Genomic DNA, 16,493 nt, shown 5'->3' on the forward strand with positions numbered 1-16,493 from the left:
GACAGCGCACAGACCCAGGGATGCGGCTGTCTTCCAACCTACAAAGCACAGGAAGGCATATTTATCTTAGCTAACTCTGAGCAGTTTTCCCTGAAGGCCAGCACACAGCATGCTCTCCTGACCCCATGGCAGCCCCGACAGTGTTCAAAGTGCCTCTGCAAACAGTGGGGGAATGAGAACTTTTCACCAAAAGAGCACTTGGACAAAGGGAGGCATTAGGCAACCTTCACAGGTGGCTGCTCCTTTCTTATTAATGGATTGCCTTTTCCAAGTGATAACTGAACCTGTGCACTGTTCAGTTGCCTCCTGTGCTTTTTCTTTACAGTCTTGTTCAGTTTTCTTCTTGCCTCTGGCTTTCAAAAAGTTCCTGGTTACTCTCCCCTTGGGCAAACCCTCCTTGCCATCTTCTTTTCCACAGAGTTTTCAGTCCCCAGTGCTATATTCTGCTTTCTTCTCCAGTCTTCTAGCCATCTGTACAGTACATTTCACCTACATTTCAAGACTGCACAAAGACCCACCAGTGCCTTTACACGTGCAGACAAGTAGTGTTTGTTCTTTGAGAAAACACGATGCTTGTGCACTATAAAAGTCTGTCCCTGAGATTTAATTCACAGACCTTGCTTTCCTAGTATGTCCTTTTTACTGTTATTTTTGCATTCTCAAGACTCATCCTTTTTAGCTTGTGGTCACTGGCAGAGCTCCTGCATAATTCAAATATTTTCCAATATTCCTACAAACATCCCTGCAGTTGTCTAAGTCATTAAACTTGGCTGGAGCAAGTTAAGACTAGGTAGGAACTGTCCTGGAGCCTTTCTCCCCATGTAACTTATTCCAGGAAGCAACTCCCTCCATTTAGATTGCAAGATCAAGATGTAACTGATTTAGGAAACTACAGTGTTTAGTGATTAAGCAACACATTACTAAGAAACTAGTCAATCTATTAAGTAATCAATATACTGATTATCAAATAAACACACCACTATTGCTAATCTGCAATTATACTATTTTCCACCCTATTACACACAATTATAAAGCTGTTAATCTAACACTCTTAAATCTTATGAATCACACACATCTACTATGCACTTACAAATCTACCACCTTTCCCTCCCTACATGACCTATCGCCAGGGTGGAAATCTATCCCTCTGCAGCCCACCCTCTCACACCAAGTTTTTCACACACAGACCTGATGGAAAGCCCAACGGAGAGTCCTGCTGGCTCGGGTTTGCAGGTCAGTATCACTGTTGCCTGTAGGCACCTGCGCTCCTCCTTTCAGAAGATTCCCTCGTCCTCTGTTCACCTGATTTTCTACCTTATTCATCATTATTTCTACTTCTGGAACAACTTTTTTGCCACCCTTGTACCTCCCTTTCTCTGCCCAAGCTCCTCCCTAAGACACGACATGTCCCTCATTACTTTTTCCTCGCAGGCCCAATTCAGCAACATCTGTACCAAAGTCTGGTGCTTCCGAAGTTGTTACTGGGGCAATCTCAGCCTTATACAGTATTACTGATATACCCTGCCTGGGTACAGGGGGCAAAAACCTCCCCACAGATTTCCTGTTCATAATAGCAACACATTACCGTACACATTCTCCGAGGCAAATCAGTCTACTTAGCCTTGATTCCTCCACCTCATCCCAGTTAAGCTCTTTGTCTTTGCATCTTGTTGTCAAGAGCAGACCAGCAAAACAAAGACCCACATCATCTATGTACCTGATCCACCCAAAAACTAGCTGTAGAATGGGACCAGAAGAGATGCCCTAAAATGAACATGACCATGACAGCAAACCCGGCATGGTGGCTAGCTGTTGTGTGGTAGTTCATGTTTGCTAGGATGGCCCTTTTTCTGGGAGAAATGGCTAGTATAGTGGCTGGCATGATTTCTTTTGAGAAACATCAGTTTAGCAGCAAACACAGAAAGAAAGAGCTGGAACATGCGATGGCCTGACAGACGAGAACCTGGGTCATCATCGTATCATTCCCCTTCAAGCTCTACCTTAAAAGCTACTGGGTATTTTTGCCCTTTCCCTGCTGTTCAGGAGGCCACTGCAGTACATCAGTGCTCTGCTGGGTAAGCACTTTTTACCCCCATTTCTAATCTAGAGATACCCATAACAGTTTCAGACCAAGTTGTGCCTTACTTTTGGGCTAAGTCACTCTCTGATACATTATTTATAAATAGCCAAAGAGATGTGCAGCTTCTGTGGACTGTGGAGGTTTCACCTGCATACACAAGCTAGCTCTTTCAGGCTCCCTTGATAATTATATTCTGTACTTGGAAACTTGAACTGAAAATGGACAATGAAGAGAATATAAATGCATCTGTCTTGCACTTTGCACCTGTTCCGTCATTTTGTTCTAGTTTAATGCATTGTGAGGAACGTGACGTGACTGATGATTCCAGGCAGAAAATCACCAGAAAATGCTCAACGTTGACTTTGTCAGCTACGAAGACAAAATAGGAAAAAATGTGGTGAGCAGCACTGACATTAACATTCAGACATGGTTAAAACATCATTTGGGCTTAGAGGAGGCATTTAATACATCTTTGTAAAACACTCCCACCCATCCTCACCACCACTTTGTTTAGTCTTTTCATAAAAGACGTACTAATCCAGGAGCATGCATTGGAACCAAAAACCCTGAGTGCTTTGAAGTAACCAGGATGGAACAGCAATGAAAAAATCTGACATCCCATGGCATAGTGTGAAAAAAAAAGCATGTTAACTATCTCAAGTGCTGGAGGTCTTGCCATTCATCTAAAGGCAACACGCTGAGTCTCTAGGAGGAAAAAATACAAAGAAACAATCATCTCAAGATGGTTGAACATTCACAGAGATCTTGGTAAGAAAAAAACATGTCTTCCCTACTATTGTCTCCAAATACAAGCTCCCAGCCCTGTTGTAAAGCTTCTCCATGCCCCACCTGGTATTGGACACGTCCTCTTCATTTGCCCTGTTACTCTCCACACAGTATCCTATCTTCCCACGTTGAGCCATGTCCAACCCAAGAATTGCAAGCACAAGGCTGTTTGCCTTCTGTGTGTTGTGCAGCCTGTTTCCTCTCACTTTGGATAGCCATCGTTTCTTACCCACTCCCACCTCTGTCTTTCTGCACTCCCCCTTCTTCTTTAGTGTCCGACTTTTCTGCCTCTCATGGGTTCTTGCTTCCTATCCAGCAGGCCAACACCAATTCCCAGCCTTGACAGTGCCCTCAAACAAACTACCTCATAAAAATTTTGGGGTCAGCTGCCAATCATTTCTGAACAGCTGTTTGTTGCAGCCTCCCTCTTCCAACCCATGTGCTGGTAAACACATTTTTAATCAGTTAATTCTTTTCTTGGTGTCCCTTCACAGCTAAGTAGTGGTAACTCTGCAGGCTACACATCCTGTAACAGCCCAGAGGGGAAGCCTCCTCTTGCAGAGGTGCAAAAGGAAGACAGACATGCTCCAGCTGCCCTCACACAGGACTAGTGTGCATGCAGTACCACTGGCTCCATTGGTTAACCCAACCACACGCCTCCTTGTGCCTCCTTCAGTAAGGAGCGTTTGCTGTATGTTTGTGTGGAGCTGCGCTGGCCTCTGCCCTGGCAGAGGTATTCAGGTCCAGACTGTGTTTCTGTAAGGAAGGCAGACAGTACATGCACTCTCCAGCTTAGGAAACCTTGACACTGCTGACTGCTAGAAGTCAGAAGGGTGCACTGGGGAAAGGGCTGCACCAGCTAATTGGTCTGTGTCTTCCCTGAGCAGGACAGACAGAGGCTGCTGTATCAGCTGGTAAAGCCACCTTCATGTTCTTACTCATAGGAAGCAACGGTAAGGGCTCCAATAAAAAACATTCAACTGCAGAAGATGAAATACATTTGGTTTATTTGTTTCTAAAGTTTGTACATATACATATATCATTATACATATGTGAGATCCTTCACTAGGGTTGCTTGATTTCAATTACATAAAAATTATTGGGAAGCTTGCAGGCTCTCTGTTGCCCGTAAGCAACATTTATTCCAACTTATAAAAACACAGAGGAACAGAGTTATAGTCAGGAACATGGACACAAGAGAGAAGTCTACTTTATATCTCACAGTTTCAATACATCAAAGGCAAATTATTTGTCTGTATACCATAGGCTTACTTTATCAGCAATGATAAAATAGAGGAAAATATTTATATACAGTCACCTCAAGTGAAAAATAAAGCAATGTAAACTTAAATTCCAAAATATTATTTTAAATGATATAACAATATCCCCAAAAGTCCTTCTTCCAAGGGGAAGAGGACTGATTAAGTGCCTTCATTTATCAGGAAATGATCATTCTAGTACCAGTTACATGAAGCAGAATAAGGGAGGGCATCCTGTGGTACCTGTAGAAAAGAGTGACAACTCTGCTTCAGGAAAGCATCTCTGTGTAAGCAAGTATATGTTTGAGTCCTTATGGACATCAGCAGCACGTGGAAACATCTCCCATGAACCAGGGCTTGACTTAAGTCTGCACAGCTCTGACTCTGACCACTGAGGAGTATGCTTTTCTGGCCATGCATGTTCCCAGGGACAAAACGGGGTGCCCTGGTGGTAGGACAGCCTCAAACCTGAGACAATGACCGCCCCAAGAGTCAGAGCAGCAAGTTTCACGCTGCTGGAAAAGATTTAGTGATTACCTCAATGCTGCTTCACAGCAGACCAAGGAAGTTACCACAAAGCCGTGAGACCGGGACTGCGTCTCTAGTGTGTTGCATAAAAAACACTCCAGCGATTCAGTGATGAGAGTAAACTGAGTTCAAGGTTATCAGAAAGAAGGTTCCTACACTTGGCAAAAGGGATAGGAGGCCACCCAGAGGAAAGGTCTTGCAAGGACTGCTGTCAGGCCCTGTAAGGTTAGGTCTGCACACAAGAGATGCACAGCGTGTGTGTACATGCATGTGCAAAATGTCTTTCTGCACTACCACTACCAAGAGTTACTCTTCCCATATGGGTAGCACACAATGATAACTGAAAATCCAGTCCCCTTTCTTGGCCTAAGGGAAAATAACACTGCAACAGCTCAGGTGGAGGGCAAATGACACTTCCTAACTGCAACTCTCGGTGCGACAGTGCTCACCCTCATCTTCCCACTACACCACCATGAGAGGCAGGTAACCCAAGGGAGAAGCTCAGCGCCTGAAAAAGGATTACAGGATTACAGCTGGCCCAAAGCAAGGTGATGGGGACATCCCTCTTCATTTCATCCTGAGATGCAGTTCACTCACGTCTCAGTCCTGCAAGACACAATCACTCTGGCCATGGTCCAGTGAAGTACAAAGGCATGTTCACTGAGGTTGCTCAAGTGCTTCAAGGTAACTGCATGAAAGAGTTTAATGACTCCGGGTAAGAATCCCACCCTCAGGCTTTGCTCTCCCTTTCCAGGGATAATACAGATAATGTTAGTGTTGCCCTGACTAGAGCACAATAGGAAAACCCACTGGGTTTCCTTATGTCTTTTTACTTAGACCAGCAACTTCTTAAAACGTTGTTTAAACCTCCCGAGGGAAACCTCTGGGAGGCATAAGAGATGCCCGAGAGAGATATTTCAGTCCTGCTGCTCTTCTTTTCCCTGCTGATGAGCCAGACATTCTTCTGGAAATCTGTACAGTTGCAGAAAGAAACCCTCACTACTGCTGTACGGCTGTATCTGCAGAAGACATCACAGGCACCTGTCCTGCTTGGACACTTTTGGACATGATGTCCCCTTGCTGAATTTTCACAGAGCGAGGTCAACATTTTCAGAAGTAAAGCTGTGTATTAGATCCCCAGAGTGTGATTTTCAGAAGAAGTCAGCACAGATGCTCCCGGTGCAGGCATCGGCTGACATCAACAGGGAGAGAGTTAGCCCAGTGTTAAGCTAGCAGAAAATCCCACCCAGTAATCCTTATTTGGACTCTCAAATATATGCCTTTGCTTTCGACATGCAGAAAAACAGGCAGCCCCTGGTGGACAACACATGGAGATCAAGGCAGCTCAAGGGATACCCTAAATCTGCGAAAGCTCTGATGACTGTTTAACCTAATTTGAGAACAACTAGAACAACAAGCATCCTAACAAAGTTTGCAGCTGCTGAAGTGCTTTGACCAAAATAAGCCTCAGAAAAGAACAGCAGGCTTTGGAGCACTGAGCCACAGAAGCCATACTATACCTATGAAATACATACACATATCTATAGGCATCACTTAAACACATTCACCAAGTAATGTAAGCCTCAGATTGTACCTCACGCAAAGAGTGGTGATTTTAAAGTTTTCAAACTGCCAAACAACTGTTCTTTTAGCCAAGTTATAATCCCAGCCTCGAGTAAGAGGACCTAGTTGTCATGACTATGTACAAATTAAAAAAAACCCACACAACCCACCCCTGTTCTCATCCTACAGTCTTTCAGAATTTGACAGCACTGAGCATGAGGTTTTCATAAGCGTGTAAGTGATTTAAGACTTACATCACCGACAGAGTTTGCCCTGTGCAGTGACACAGACTGGATATCATCGATCTCCCTTCTCCCAGCAAGAGGCTCAGGGGAGTCAGAGGATTTTGCGTCAAACAAGTCTCCATGGCAGCTTGGCTAGCTGCTCTGTGGTTACACCAGGATATTCACTTGGCCCAAGGCGAAGCTGAAACCTTGCCTGCTTAGACAAAAAGTATGTTGTGCTGGTCTCATGTAGGTGAGTTACATACAGGATCACTGCTTTAGAGTGGCTACTAATTACAATGGTTTATGTTAGAGAAAAATCCTGCCCTTGTAGTTTGTAGCACTTTCAATCCTTACATTGCTAAGTGATGTACTTTTTCTCAGTCCAAATATACCTCTGGCCTGTACCCAGCTGATTCCTGGCACAGATTTAACAGCAGATGCCATGGGAGGTCCCTCATTGTTTAAACATTTATGATTTTTACGGAGTAGTTCATTGTTCAAATGGGAGGACAGAGAATGCTTTGGGCTGGCCTAAATTTGCTCCTCTGGCCACGGGAGCAAAGTCAGGTCAATGGTGCGGCCTTTGGGAAAGCTGTTGCTTGCATTTCCTAAGGGAAGTGCTCTAATAAATAAAATACAGCCTCAATGCAGCTAACAAAGTGGGCGAGCAAGGTACCTTCTCTTGGGCAGGGCTGAGTCTGCCTTCTTTCATTGTTCAACCGGATGTTTCCAACAGCAGAGCAGATACTCCCAGGTGACATGTGGACACATATCCCCAGGACCTGTCCTCCTTGCTCTTATTTAAACCAGCCTCCTTACAACAGGACTGTGGCACCCCTGGGTGAGGGTGCTGCTGTCACAAGGGAGAAAAGCAGCAGGTGGTAGGGACAGTTCCTCAAGCAGCACAGTGTAGGTGGAAAAGGAAGCCAGCATTTCTAATTACGCCCAGCACTACGGGCAATGCTGGAGCACAGTCCCCAGCAGGTGACCAGCCACGGAGGGTGGCACTGGCTTTCTGACTATATTCCTACAGTATCTCTGTCCTGTGCACTGGCACTGCGCTTAGGTGATATCATTTCTCTGGAGGCTGACAAAGCCTCTTCTTGCTGGAGCAAATGTTCAGGTCCCACACGATGAAGCTCCAGGTGAAGCAGCTCACTATACTACACCTATGCTGCTGGGAGAGCTCTGGGAGAGCGGAGAGGAGAGGCCAGGCATACTACTTCTATATGCACTAAAAATATCCTCTAAAAAGCACAAGCTGGAGACCAGCTCTTTCAAAGAGATTTCTGAGACAGCTTCTTTGGCTCGCCCCTCTAGGCAACCTAGATATCAGATGCTGGGAACACATGCTGGGGAGCTCTGGTCATGTTCTGGGGAGAAATGTGGACTTCATAACTGCCCTCTCAGAGCAGATGTGACATCCGAGAGCCTGGGGAGAGCAACACTGGGGAAAGTGTAAACAAGCAGCAAGCTGGAAGATTGCTTGAGATAAGGTGTGTATACTGCCTTTGCCTCTGCAAAAGCAGCCTGTGTTTCTGACAACCTGGATACCAACTCTCTGTGCTTGGGGGACATTGGTTGAAAATGGCATTTTATTTTTTTTTTAACACAGCTCCCCAAAAGGCTGCAAAATGTATGGCCTGATTTAGAAAGTACCCAGCTCCTTGCAAAACAGCATTTCAAAGTTTCCCCACAGCATGGGTTGCCTCTGCCTCTGAGACTTTTGGAAAGGAGACTAGGAATGTCACAAGTGTCTGGTCTGAGTGTGGGAGGGCGGACCTTGCATCCCTGCAGCATAACGCTAGAGGATCACGGCAGTCTGAAACTCCGTCTCGCACCTCCCAGCTATAACTGTGGCTGGAAACACAGGCTACCAACGAGCAGAATGAAAAAGCTGTTCACAGGGTTATCCATTCAATGCAGCACTGCTTCAGAGCAGGTTTTCTCAAGGCTAGATGGGACAGTCAAATTCTCTGGATTTCTGCAACCATGGAAGGAAAGAGACCTACTATACAGAAGCAGCTGAGGTGCTAAGATGACAGACAGGAGCAGCTTGACAGAAAAGGAGGAGGAGCTGTCAGACTAACCGCGATAAGGCCAAAATTGATTTAGGGATGGAGAATGCAGACATGGTAAGTGGTACACCGTCTGCAGAGAAAAGCCTTCCCCGCTTTCAAGAAGAACACTGTCATGCAATGCCTTCAGTGATAACCCTGCCACCGTTGACTTTCTCCACTGCCACAACCACCTCACTGAAGGGGCTGCTCTAATCAAGCAAGGATCTCACGCCCCCACTGGAGAAAGGCAAAAATATCGGCTGTTTCAAGCCAGAAGAACAACCAGCCTTGTTACCGGAAGGCACTGGAGCTGTGAAAAGTCACCAAACAATTCCAGTCTCTGGAGGTCTGCTAGTGCAAACTACCGCTCAAAGCAGGGCTGCGCGAGAGCCCCCAAACGTGGACAGACCGCAACCTGGGAGCAGACGGGATCAGAGAGAAAGCACTTAAGGGATGAGCTGTTACAAGCCCTTAGAAAGATTCTGGTAACCATTTACAAGTGGCTGGCTACAGATGAAAAACTGTCTGAGTCGGCGTTGCAGCTGAACAGCGTTCCCCCACAGCTCTGCTGCATTAATCACTCTGCTGGCTGACTTATCTCTCTACATCAATTAAAGACACAACATAAATACTGGATTTAAAAGCTGTAGTCATGTTCACTGGTCCATGCGTGATTTATCTGCAAGACGCACACAAACACACACCCGGCCCAGAGAGTCTCTTTCGCAGCCACTGCCGAATGACAACCATCCCAACCAGACCCCTGCATCCTGCTGACTCATGGAGGAGAGCACGGTTTTGGCTTTGGGAGAGTATCTCACCTGCTTTGGTTGCTGAGTGGGAGAGGGAAAGGCAATTTTGTCCTTCTCCCTCACCTCTCTGCTGTCAGGTGCAGACCCAGTGAGGTCTTCTCCTGCCTCTCCTCCCTCAGCCAGGGAGAGATGGTCCAGCCCCTGGAGGGTGAGCAACCAGCAATGCTTCAGAGCAGGATGGCTTCCTCCAGGACCTCTGTCTACATCTTGAGAGAGGGGATGTGAGGAGCCATTGGCCCCATCCTGCTCCCCTCCTTGCATCCCCCCTCTCAACACGCAGGCAGAGGCTTTGCCTGAGCGACGGTTGCATGCTGCAGCAGGGAGGATGACAAGGAAGGATGACACCTCCCTGCATCACCGATGCAAAGGCTGGCTTGCATGCACACACGCTCGTGGTGGTCTGCCAGTAACTCCTGCTCACACTGAGCACCCCTGGAAAGCAGCAGGCTGCTCCACTGATACCGACTTCAGGTGCATGGTGGGTCCCAGAGAAGGGCTGGAAACCAGCAGAGAATCCTTACATATTGCAACAGAAGCTCCCGAGTTGCTGAGGTCAAGCACTGATCTCTGCTAAAGGCAAACATTTCAGCAAAGAAAGGCAGGGTACTGGGTACCACGCAAAGCTATCTGGCCAGACTCTCAGTGGTGCCACCCAAGAAGATCCATTGCTGAGACCTCCTGAGAACCTGCCCCCACGCTTTACAATCGCATCGGGGGGAAAAAAAAAAGCAAATTACAGTACTGCTTAATAGATGATCCTATTCCCAAGGGAGTCCAGCAGCCTTAGGTATTCACAACAGGATCACCTTTTTCTCTCGGCCTCCAAAATGTGCATTTTCACATGGGTGCCTGGGATGCCTAGAATTTGTAAAGCAATGGAGCAAAATAGCGTTAATTAAAACTTAAGCAGAACCTGACAAATTCTCAGTAAACTAATCTGCATGCCTCAGCAGTCTCACCAAGAGTGCTCCGACCTCAACAAATGTGATGTTTAATGACTAAAAAACGCAGTGAAAAACTGCATTTGCTAAGCCCAGATGAGACTTAAAAAATATACCCTAATCCGTTTACAAGTATACATGGAAATAGAGAATAAATAATGAAAAAAGAAAAAAAAAATTGTCATTTTTGCAGTTCACTTTTTGACTTTTCCTATTGCTTCAAATCCTATTCTCTGCAATGACTTTGAAGAGGAATTATCCAGTTTCTGTGTCAAAGCTGGGAAACGCATTTTACAGGAATAATTTCTTTTTGAGCTCAGCAATTTAACTGCAGTCTACAGCAACCAGAATATTTTAAAAGCTGGGGAAAAAAAGCTAAATGTCACCTCTTTGCCTTTTAAAGCACTGCACTCCATAATCACAAGAGGTTTGCTGGGCATGTTCCAGCCTGCCTTCAAAAAGCTCATCTAGACAACCCCGCCCTGACAGCCAAGCAGGGCCCATTTACAAATCTGCGCATTTTTTTTTGTTTCTGCTGCATGCTTCCTAATGCCGTTATCTAAGACAAGTTTTCTTCTCAAATGTGCATTCGGCATTCCCTGAATGAATTTGTTCTTCTCTCTTCTGCTTGTTTGTTTTAAACCACCAGAGCGTGATGAACAGCTGCAGAGATCTCCTGGCTTTGTTTCCCCTCCATGAGCTGTTGATCTATCACACTTGATTAATTCAAACAGTCCCTCCCAATGAGCACTATCATGCACCTGTCTACACTGAGTCTCCTAATACAGCATGCTGTACCACATCATTTTGGCTCCAGCAGCAGAAGGCATCTCTCTTCTTCAGGAAGAGGACTGAACGTTTGCTCCACTGTAGTTAAGCATGTACAACTTCTAAAGCCCCAGCGCTTGGGAAGCACTAGTGTTTTCTGTTCAGGACTCTGCAGTTTTTAGCAATGTTGCCAGGGTTAGGGGCCAACCTCCTGACTTCTAGCACAGAGCGGCCACTCTCAGTGGCAAATGCCAGATGTGTGCGCGTCCCAACATCACATGTGGAAACAGTCCCATCTGGTTTTGCTGCCTGGCTGCAACTGCAAGGATTGATTTGCTCCAACACCTTCCAGCATCTGAGAGCGCAACGTCTTCGTTACAGCCAACGGTGAGCACACCACGGGGAAAGCTGTTGCACGGTGGTCCTCAGTGGGGGAGGCAAGTCATGCGGCGCCTGTTAAGGTTGTCCTTTCTTTGATCGCGCCCTGTCCTGCCCACTGAACTGGCAGTTCAATAAGCTAGATTAATTGACTTGGACCCTTTGGGAAGTATGGCAGAGCACAAATCCACTCAGGTGGTAATTTTTTTGATGTGTGGCCCTTCGACTACTTGGGCTGGAAACACCAGCACGTTTCTAAACAGTCCTTGCACTGATGTTGATGTTTCTTTATGCATTAAGAATTACATCCATCAGGAAGGCTGCCCTATGCCAGGCACAACAAAAATAACAGCAACAAACAATTTTCAACTGGCCCTCAACATTCCCTCCCAAGGTGCTCTGCAGGGAAGGCCAGTTTGGTTGTACTGCTCTGCATAGGGGAAGGGCTCGGCAAAATGGGGGAGACCTGTCCAAGCTCACCCAGCAGGCCAGTGTCAAACCTGAGATTAAATCCCAGGGTGTTAAGTAACAGGTGAGCCAGCACTCTCTGCAGAGCCATGATGCCGCCCAGGCAAGAGGCTGGGAAGCAGGAAAAAGATTTCTACATCATCTTTCTACTCCCTGTGCCTGAACACTGCTGGCCACCTCGAGGGTCTGTGGCACAAACAGGGGGCTTTCAGGTATGGAAAGCTCTACCCATGGTGGTCTCTCCCTGTCCTGCACGCCCCTCTGAAAGCCAGGCACAGAGTACGCAGGAGCTGCAAGGTAGGCTGGTTCCCTGCGGGTGTAGGGTAGGGTCTGCCAAAGCTGAGGCTGCCTTGTGCTGGCCTCCAGGCATGGAGTAGCCAGGATGGCATCAAACCCTGGCCCGCAGCGACGACACATCTGTCCCCTTCTCTGGTCTGCACCAGCCTCTTTCACCTATATGTGAGCTAAAGCAGGAAAATGGAGAGCTGAGGAGAATCCCTTCCTGAAGAGAAAAGGCAAAGTGCTTTGTCACTAGCAGAGAAATTGCAAACACCTATCTGTGCACACTAACAAGGAAACTCCTGGAAGGGGGAGCATCAGGGCACAATATATCATAAGGCTCTATATAGCAGCTAAGTGAGAGCGTATAGTTAAAAACTACACAGAGGCCCTTCGTCTTTAAAATACAATGCTAATGGCCGACATCTACAGCAGCCTCCTCCAGAAATAAATTTAAAGCCCAGGTAGTCATTCCGACTGGGTAATCCCTAATCTCCCTGACCGCAGAGACAGCACAGTTTTGGATACCCCCAAGCCTGCTAACTCAGGAGAAGACTCTTTGCTTGGAAGGAAGCAAACAGATTATTCCAATGCTGTCATCCCAGCATTGCCAGAGGTTTCCAGGTTTCATTCCTTCGCATTCGTGGGTCCAGGTTCAATGCAATAATGATAAGCAACAGTGACTATTTACTGTAGCACCCGCTGCTAAGTACCAGTACCAACACACTCTGCGTTGTCAGGAAACCAGTGTTCCCAGCACCCTAGGCTCTAGCCAGCCTTCTGCAGCTGCCCGTTTGCACAGCTTTTCTCACAGCTACAGCTCGCATTCACAGCACTGCAGCATTTGTCCAGTTACTTTTCCCACCCACCACGTAAATAAAGTGACAAGTGACTTGAGAGATGAAAGCCACGTGCCGATGGGAGGAGATAAACGGGGAAGAGACGGAATATACATCACAGCGCTCTACCCCTCCCCCAGCTCCTTTAGAAACAGAACAACACAAAAAAGTCCCGATGCTTCAATTGCTAAATGATAAATTAACAAAGCAAAGCAAAGCAGGAGCAAAGACATCTCCCACAATCTGCACAGAAACAGCAAAATATACAATAGAAAATGTCACTAACACCCCATTCAGGCAGATGCACTTATTTTTTGTGAATGACAGGTTAGTAAATGAAAAAATTTTGACCACCGGTACTTTGCTGCATGGCTGTTCCCCTAGTTGTCATTTCCAACCTAAGTGACCTTCTGCTTAATGCTGGGTGTTTCTGGCCTGTAGTCCTTCCTCTCCGAGACATTGCGTTTCACCTTGGCACTAACTGGAGACTCCTGATTCAATGAGGGACTCGAATGGGATTTCTTCAGTCCTGGCGCATCGTTCTCTCCTCCACTCAGCAGCTCCTTCACCCCTTCTTTCAGGAGGCCAACATAAATCTCATAGCGATTTTTCTGGGAAATGAAAAGAAAGGCCCGAATCAGTCTGGAAGAAATTCTGCAGAAGCACTTGAGAGACTGTCTGGATAACTTAATGGTTTCTGCTGGCCTTGAAAGCCAGGAGTCTAATATGGATGCGAACAATGGTGGCTAATGTAAATTACACCATACAAAAAGGATTTCAGGCAGGCTGAGCCCAGGGGTGCTGTGCAATTAGAGGCACTCAGTTCTGCAGCACCCAGATCCCGGTGCTCTGCTGAACAATGGCTCCCAGCTAGTTGGAGCACATGGTGATTTCCGAGTAACAACACCAAGCAAGAGCTTGCTGACCTTACTCATGCTGAGTCATATTCTGTGCTCACACATACTGAGATGTTATGTGCCCCACGCAAGCAAGGAGATAAAGTGCAACAAACTAAGGCACAACAAAAATCCTGCTCTGCTTGGCTACAGCTGTCCCCTGTGACCCTCCACTCCTGCCAGCAGGTCCTGCTTTCCTTGCTTCAGCCCACGGAGGAGAAACCAAAGCAGGGTCCTGCTAAGCTCAGACTGTACCAGCTTGGCCACCACTAAGCCAGTGAGAGGATGCTCTGCAAGGCCAGACGTTAACAAAAAGGAGCAGATGAGAGGGCTATGAGAGCAGCACGGCATGTTCCCCTGACAGGGCCACTCATGCTGAATGATGAAGGTTGCTCTCTGTCCAGACACTTGTATTTTTCAACTGGAAAAAGTTCACTTTACTGTGCCCCATGCCCACTTGTTCTGTTCCTTGTCTGGACCAGAGTTTTCCCTCTCCAACTGGAAGATTTCGCTCTGTGTGCCACAATAACATCTTTCTGCACAGCACATCTCAGCAACCAACAAAGTGAGGGTACCTTAACAGAAGATCCTTGCAGGGCTTCAAAAACAGAAGCTGGGGCAGGAGGTCCTGAGAACAGAGCAACCCACCTCCCGGGATTTGTTTAATAACCTGCCCCTGATATATCCACCAAAGACATGGTGCAGGCATTGTAATTAAGGTGATCTCAGTGGGCCGGGGGCCAGGGAAGGAGGACGTAAACATCCGTACTGATTGTTAATTTATATTTCAAAGTGGCAAAACAGCTGCCAAACTATTATGTTCCTGACAGAGGAAAAAGTGTTTAAGAAAAATTCTCCCAATTTGTAATAAAATAATAAAGTTCTGGTAATAACGCTTATTCAAGGGCAGGAAGTCAAAAAGCTTGGTAACTGCTTTGAAGTGTGGAATATAAAGGAAAAAAAAAAGGGGAGAACGTGACTGTGTTTCCAAAGATTCCTTTGAATAAACAAAACCTCATAGAGGAGGATCATAAAAGAATCCACCTAAAAATTAAATAAAAAAGCATTCTTATTATTCCATATCTGGAGCTCCAGCTCCACAATGCGAGAGACAAACACATGAAGCAGGTAGGATGTGTCATTTAATAAAAAAGGAAATGGAGAAACAGCAAGCAGAACCCTAATGATGATGCACTGGGCTGATTCATCACACAATGAATGGGACACCTCTGCAAAAGAGAATGCAAGCCAGTGCTCTAAGCCTGGGATCAGCATAATATTCATCAAGGGAGAGAGGGACTTCACTGCCATACGGACTTCTGCTTTTTGTTGGTCCAGTAAACACCACTAGGGTCACAAGACCCGGCAATCAGAATGGAAATCCTGGACTAGTTTCTGCCCTGCATGTCTGCCAATGGCCATTTTGCCCTGGACTTTGTGGGCCCATGATTTCTATTGCAATTAAGCAATGCATTTGGAAGTTTCTATTTTGATTTCAACTGCAATACACTTGTTCTTACAGTGATCTGACATTTGAACCTAGGTATTAAAGCTGGTGCAAATTCTTCCTTAAAAGAAATTATTCTGGAAAATTCTGTCAAGAAAGTAAAAACACAAAAGTTAAAACCATTCAAAAGCTTCTCCAACATTATCTCTGAAGACTGAATGCACATAATAAAGAGGAGATGAGGTAGCCACCCATCAAATTTCTAGCTTCACCTCTCACCTGACAGCACTCAAAAGATCTCTCTCAAACCATAAACTTGCTGCAATGAGCAACCATCATCTGGAGCAGTACTTCCTCAGACAGCAAGCAATGAGAAATGTTCCTTTCTTGGTGTCTACAAGGAAAGACACCAGCAAGAAGAAATGCTCCTGGCTGTATCCCTAAACAAGGACCAGGCACCTCCTGGTTCACCTCCCCTCAGAAGGAAACACCATCTCACTTGTCTTTCATCAGGAACAAGAATGAAGGGAATGCAGGTGGGTGAACAAAAAGGAATTACAAGGGCCTACAGAAAAGGAATCTGGCTTCTTCCTTCCTAATGGGACTATGCTGCTTCCTTTGGGACTCGCAGGCCCTTTTGGTGTGCTTCTGGAGATGTATCAGCATGGCCCTTTGTACGCGGACGCAAGGTCTGGTCTGCAGTGTCAGCCTGAAAGAGCCAAGTACAAAAAATACTGCCTCACCTGCCTCTTGCCCTTTTACTTTGACCCCATGCAGCAAAGTCTGTCACCAGCTCCTGCCTGACCCTGACGGGACTTTGTTCTGAAGGGAAGGTGAGGAAACCCCAAAACCAGGGGAAAGTTTCCATTCAGGATTTTCATATAGCTCACCTTTTTTTTTTTAACTGCCTATTGATTGTTCAACATGGCCTGCAAAATCTGTGCCAAGTGTGAAGGTAACACAGCATTGCACAGCAGCACCTTGAATCACCATCTCTCGCACACAACTGAAGTTGGTGCTACCACTTGTCTGCCTAGACAGGCACTCCTGCAGTGCTGATCACATATCTGAACTGCACAGTTCAATTGTTCAAGGCTTTCACTAGGGAAGAATACATCTTTTGTTTCCTAGGCTGTACTGGTTCTGCTTTGTACTGAGGTAC

The 16,493-nt window shown here is 46.3% G+C and overlaps 1 protein-coding gene across 1 annotated transcript in view; it reads right to left on the bottom strand.

The window, feature by feature from the left end:
* Positions 1 to 12,815: 12,815 nt before the first annotated feature.
* PSD3 (pleckstrin and Sec7 domain containing 3) overlaps positions 12,816 to 16,493 on the bottom strand; it is an 82,905-nt gene continuing 79,227 nt past the window's right edge. Inside the window, exon 15 of the mRNA XM_050913039.1 lies at positions 12,816 to 13,599. Within this exon, the coding sequence (XP_050768996.1) occupies positions 13,387 to 13,599 (213 nt within the window). The 3' untranslated portion in view covers positions 12,816 to 13,386. The remainder of the gene's footprint in view (positions 13,600 to 16,493) is intronic.

This window comes from Gymnogyps californianus, chromosome Z (genome assembly GCF_018139145.2).
Source record: "Gymnogyps californianus isolate 813 chromosome Z, ASM1813914v2, whole genome shotgun sequence".
Classification (NCBI taxonomy): domain Eukaryota; kingdom Metazoa; phylum Chordata; class Aves; order Accipitriformes; family Cathartidae; genus Gymnogyps; species Gymnogyps californianus.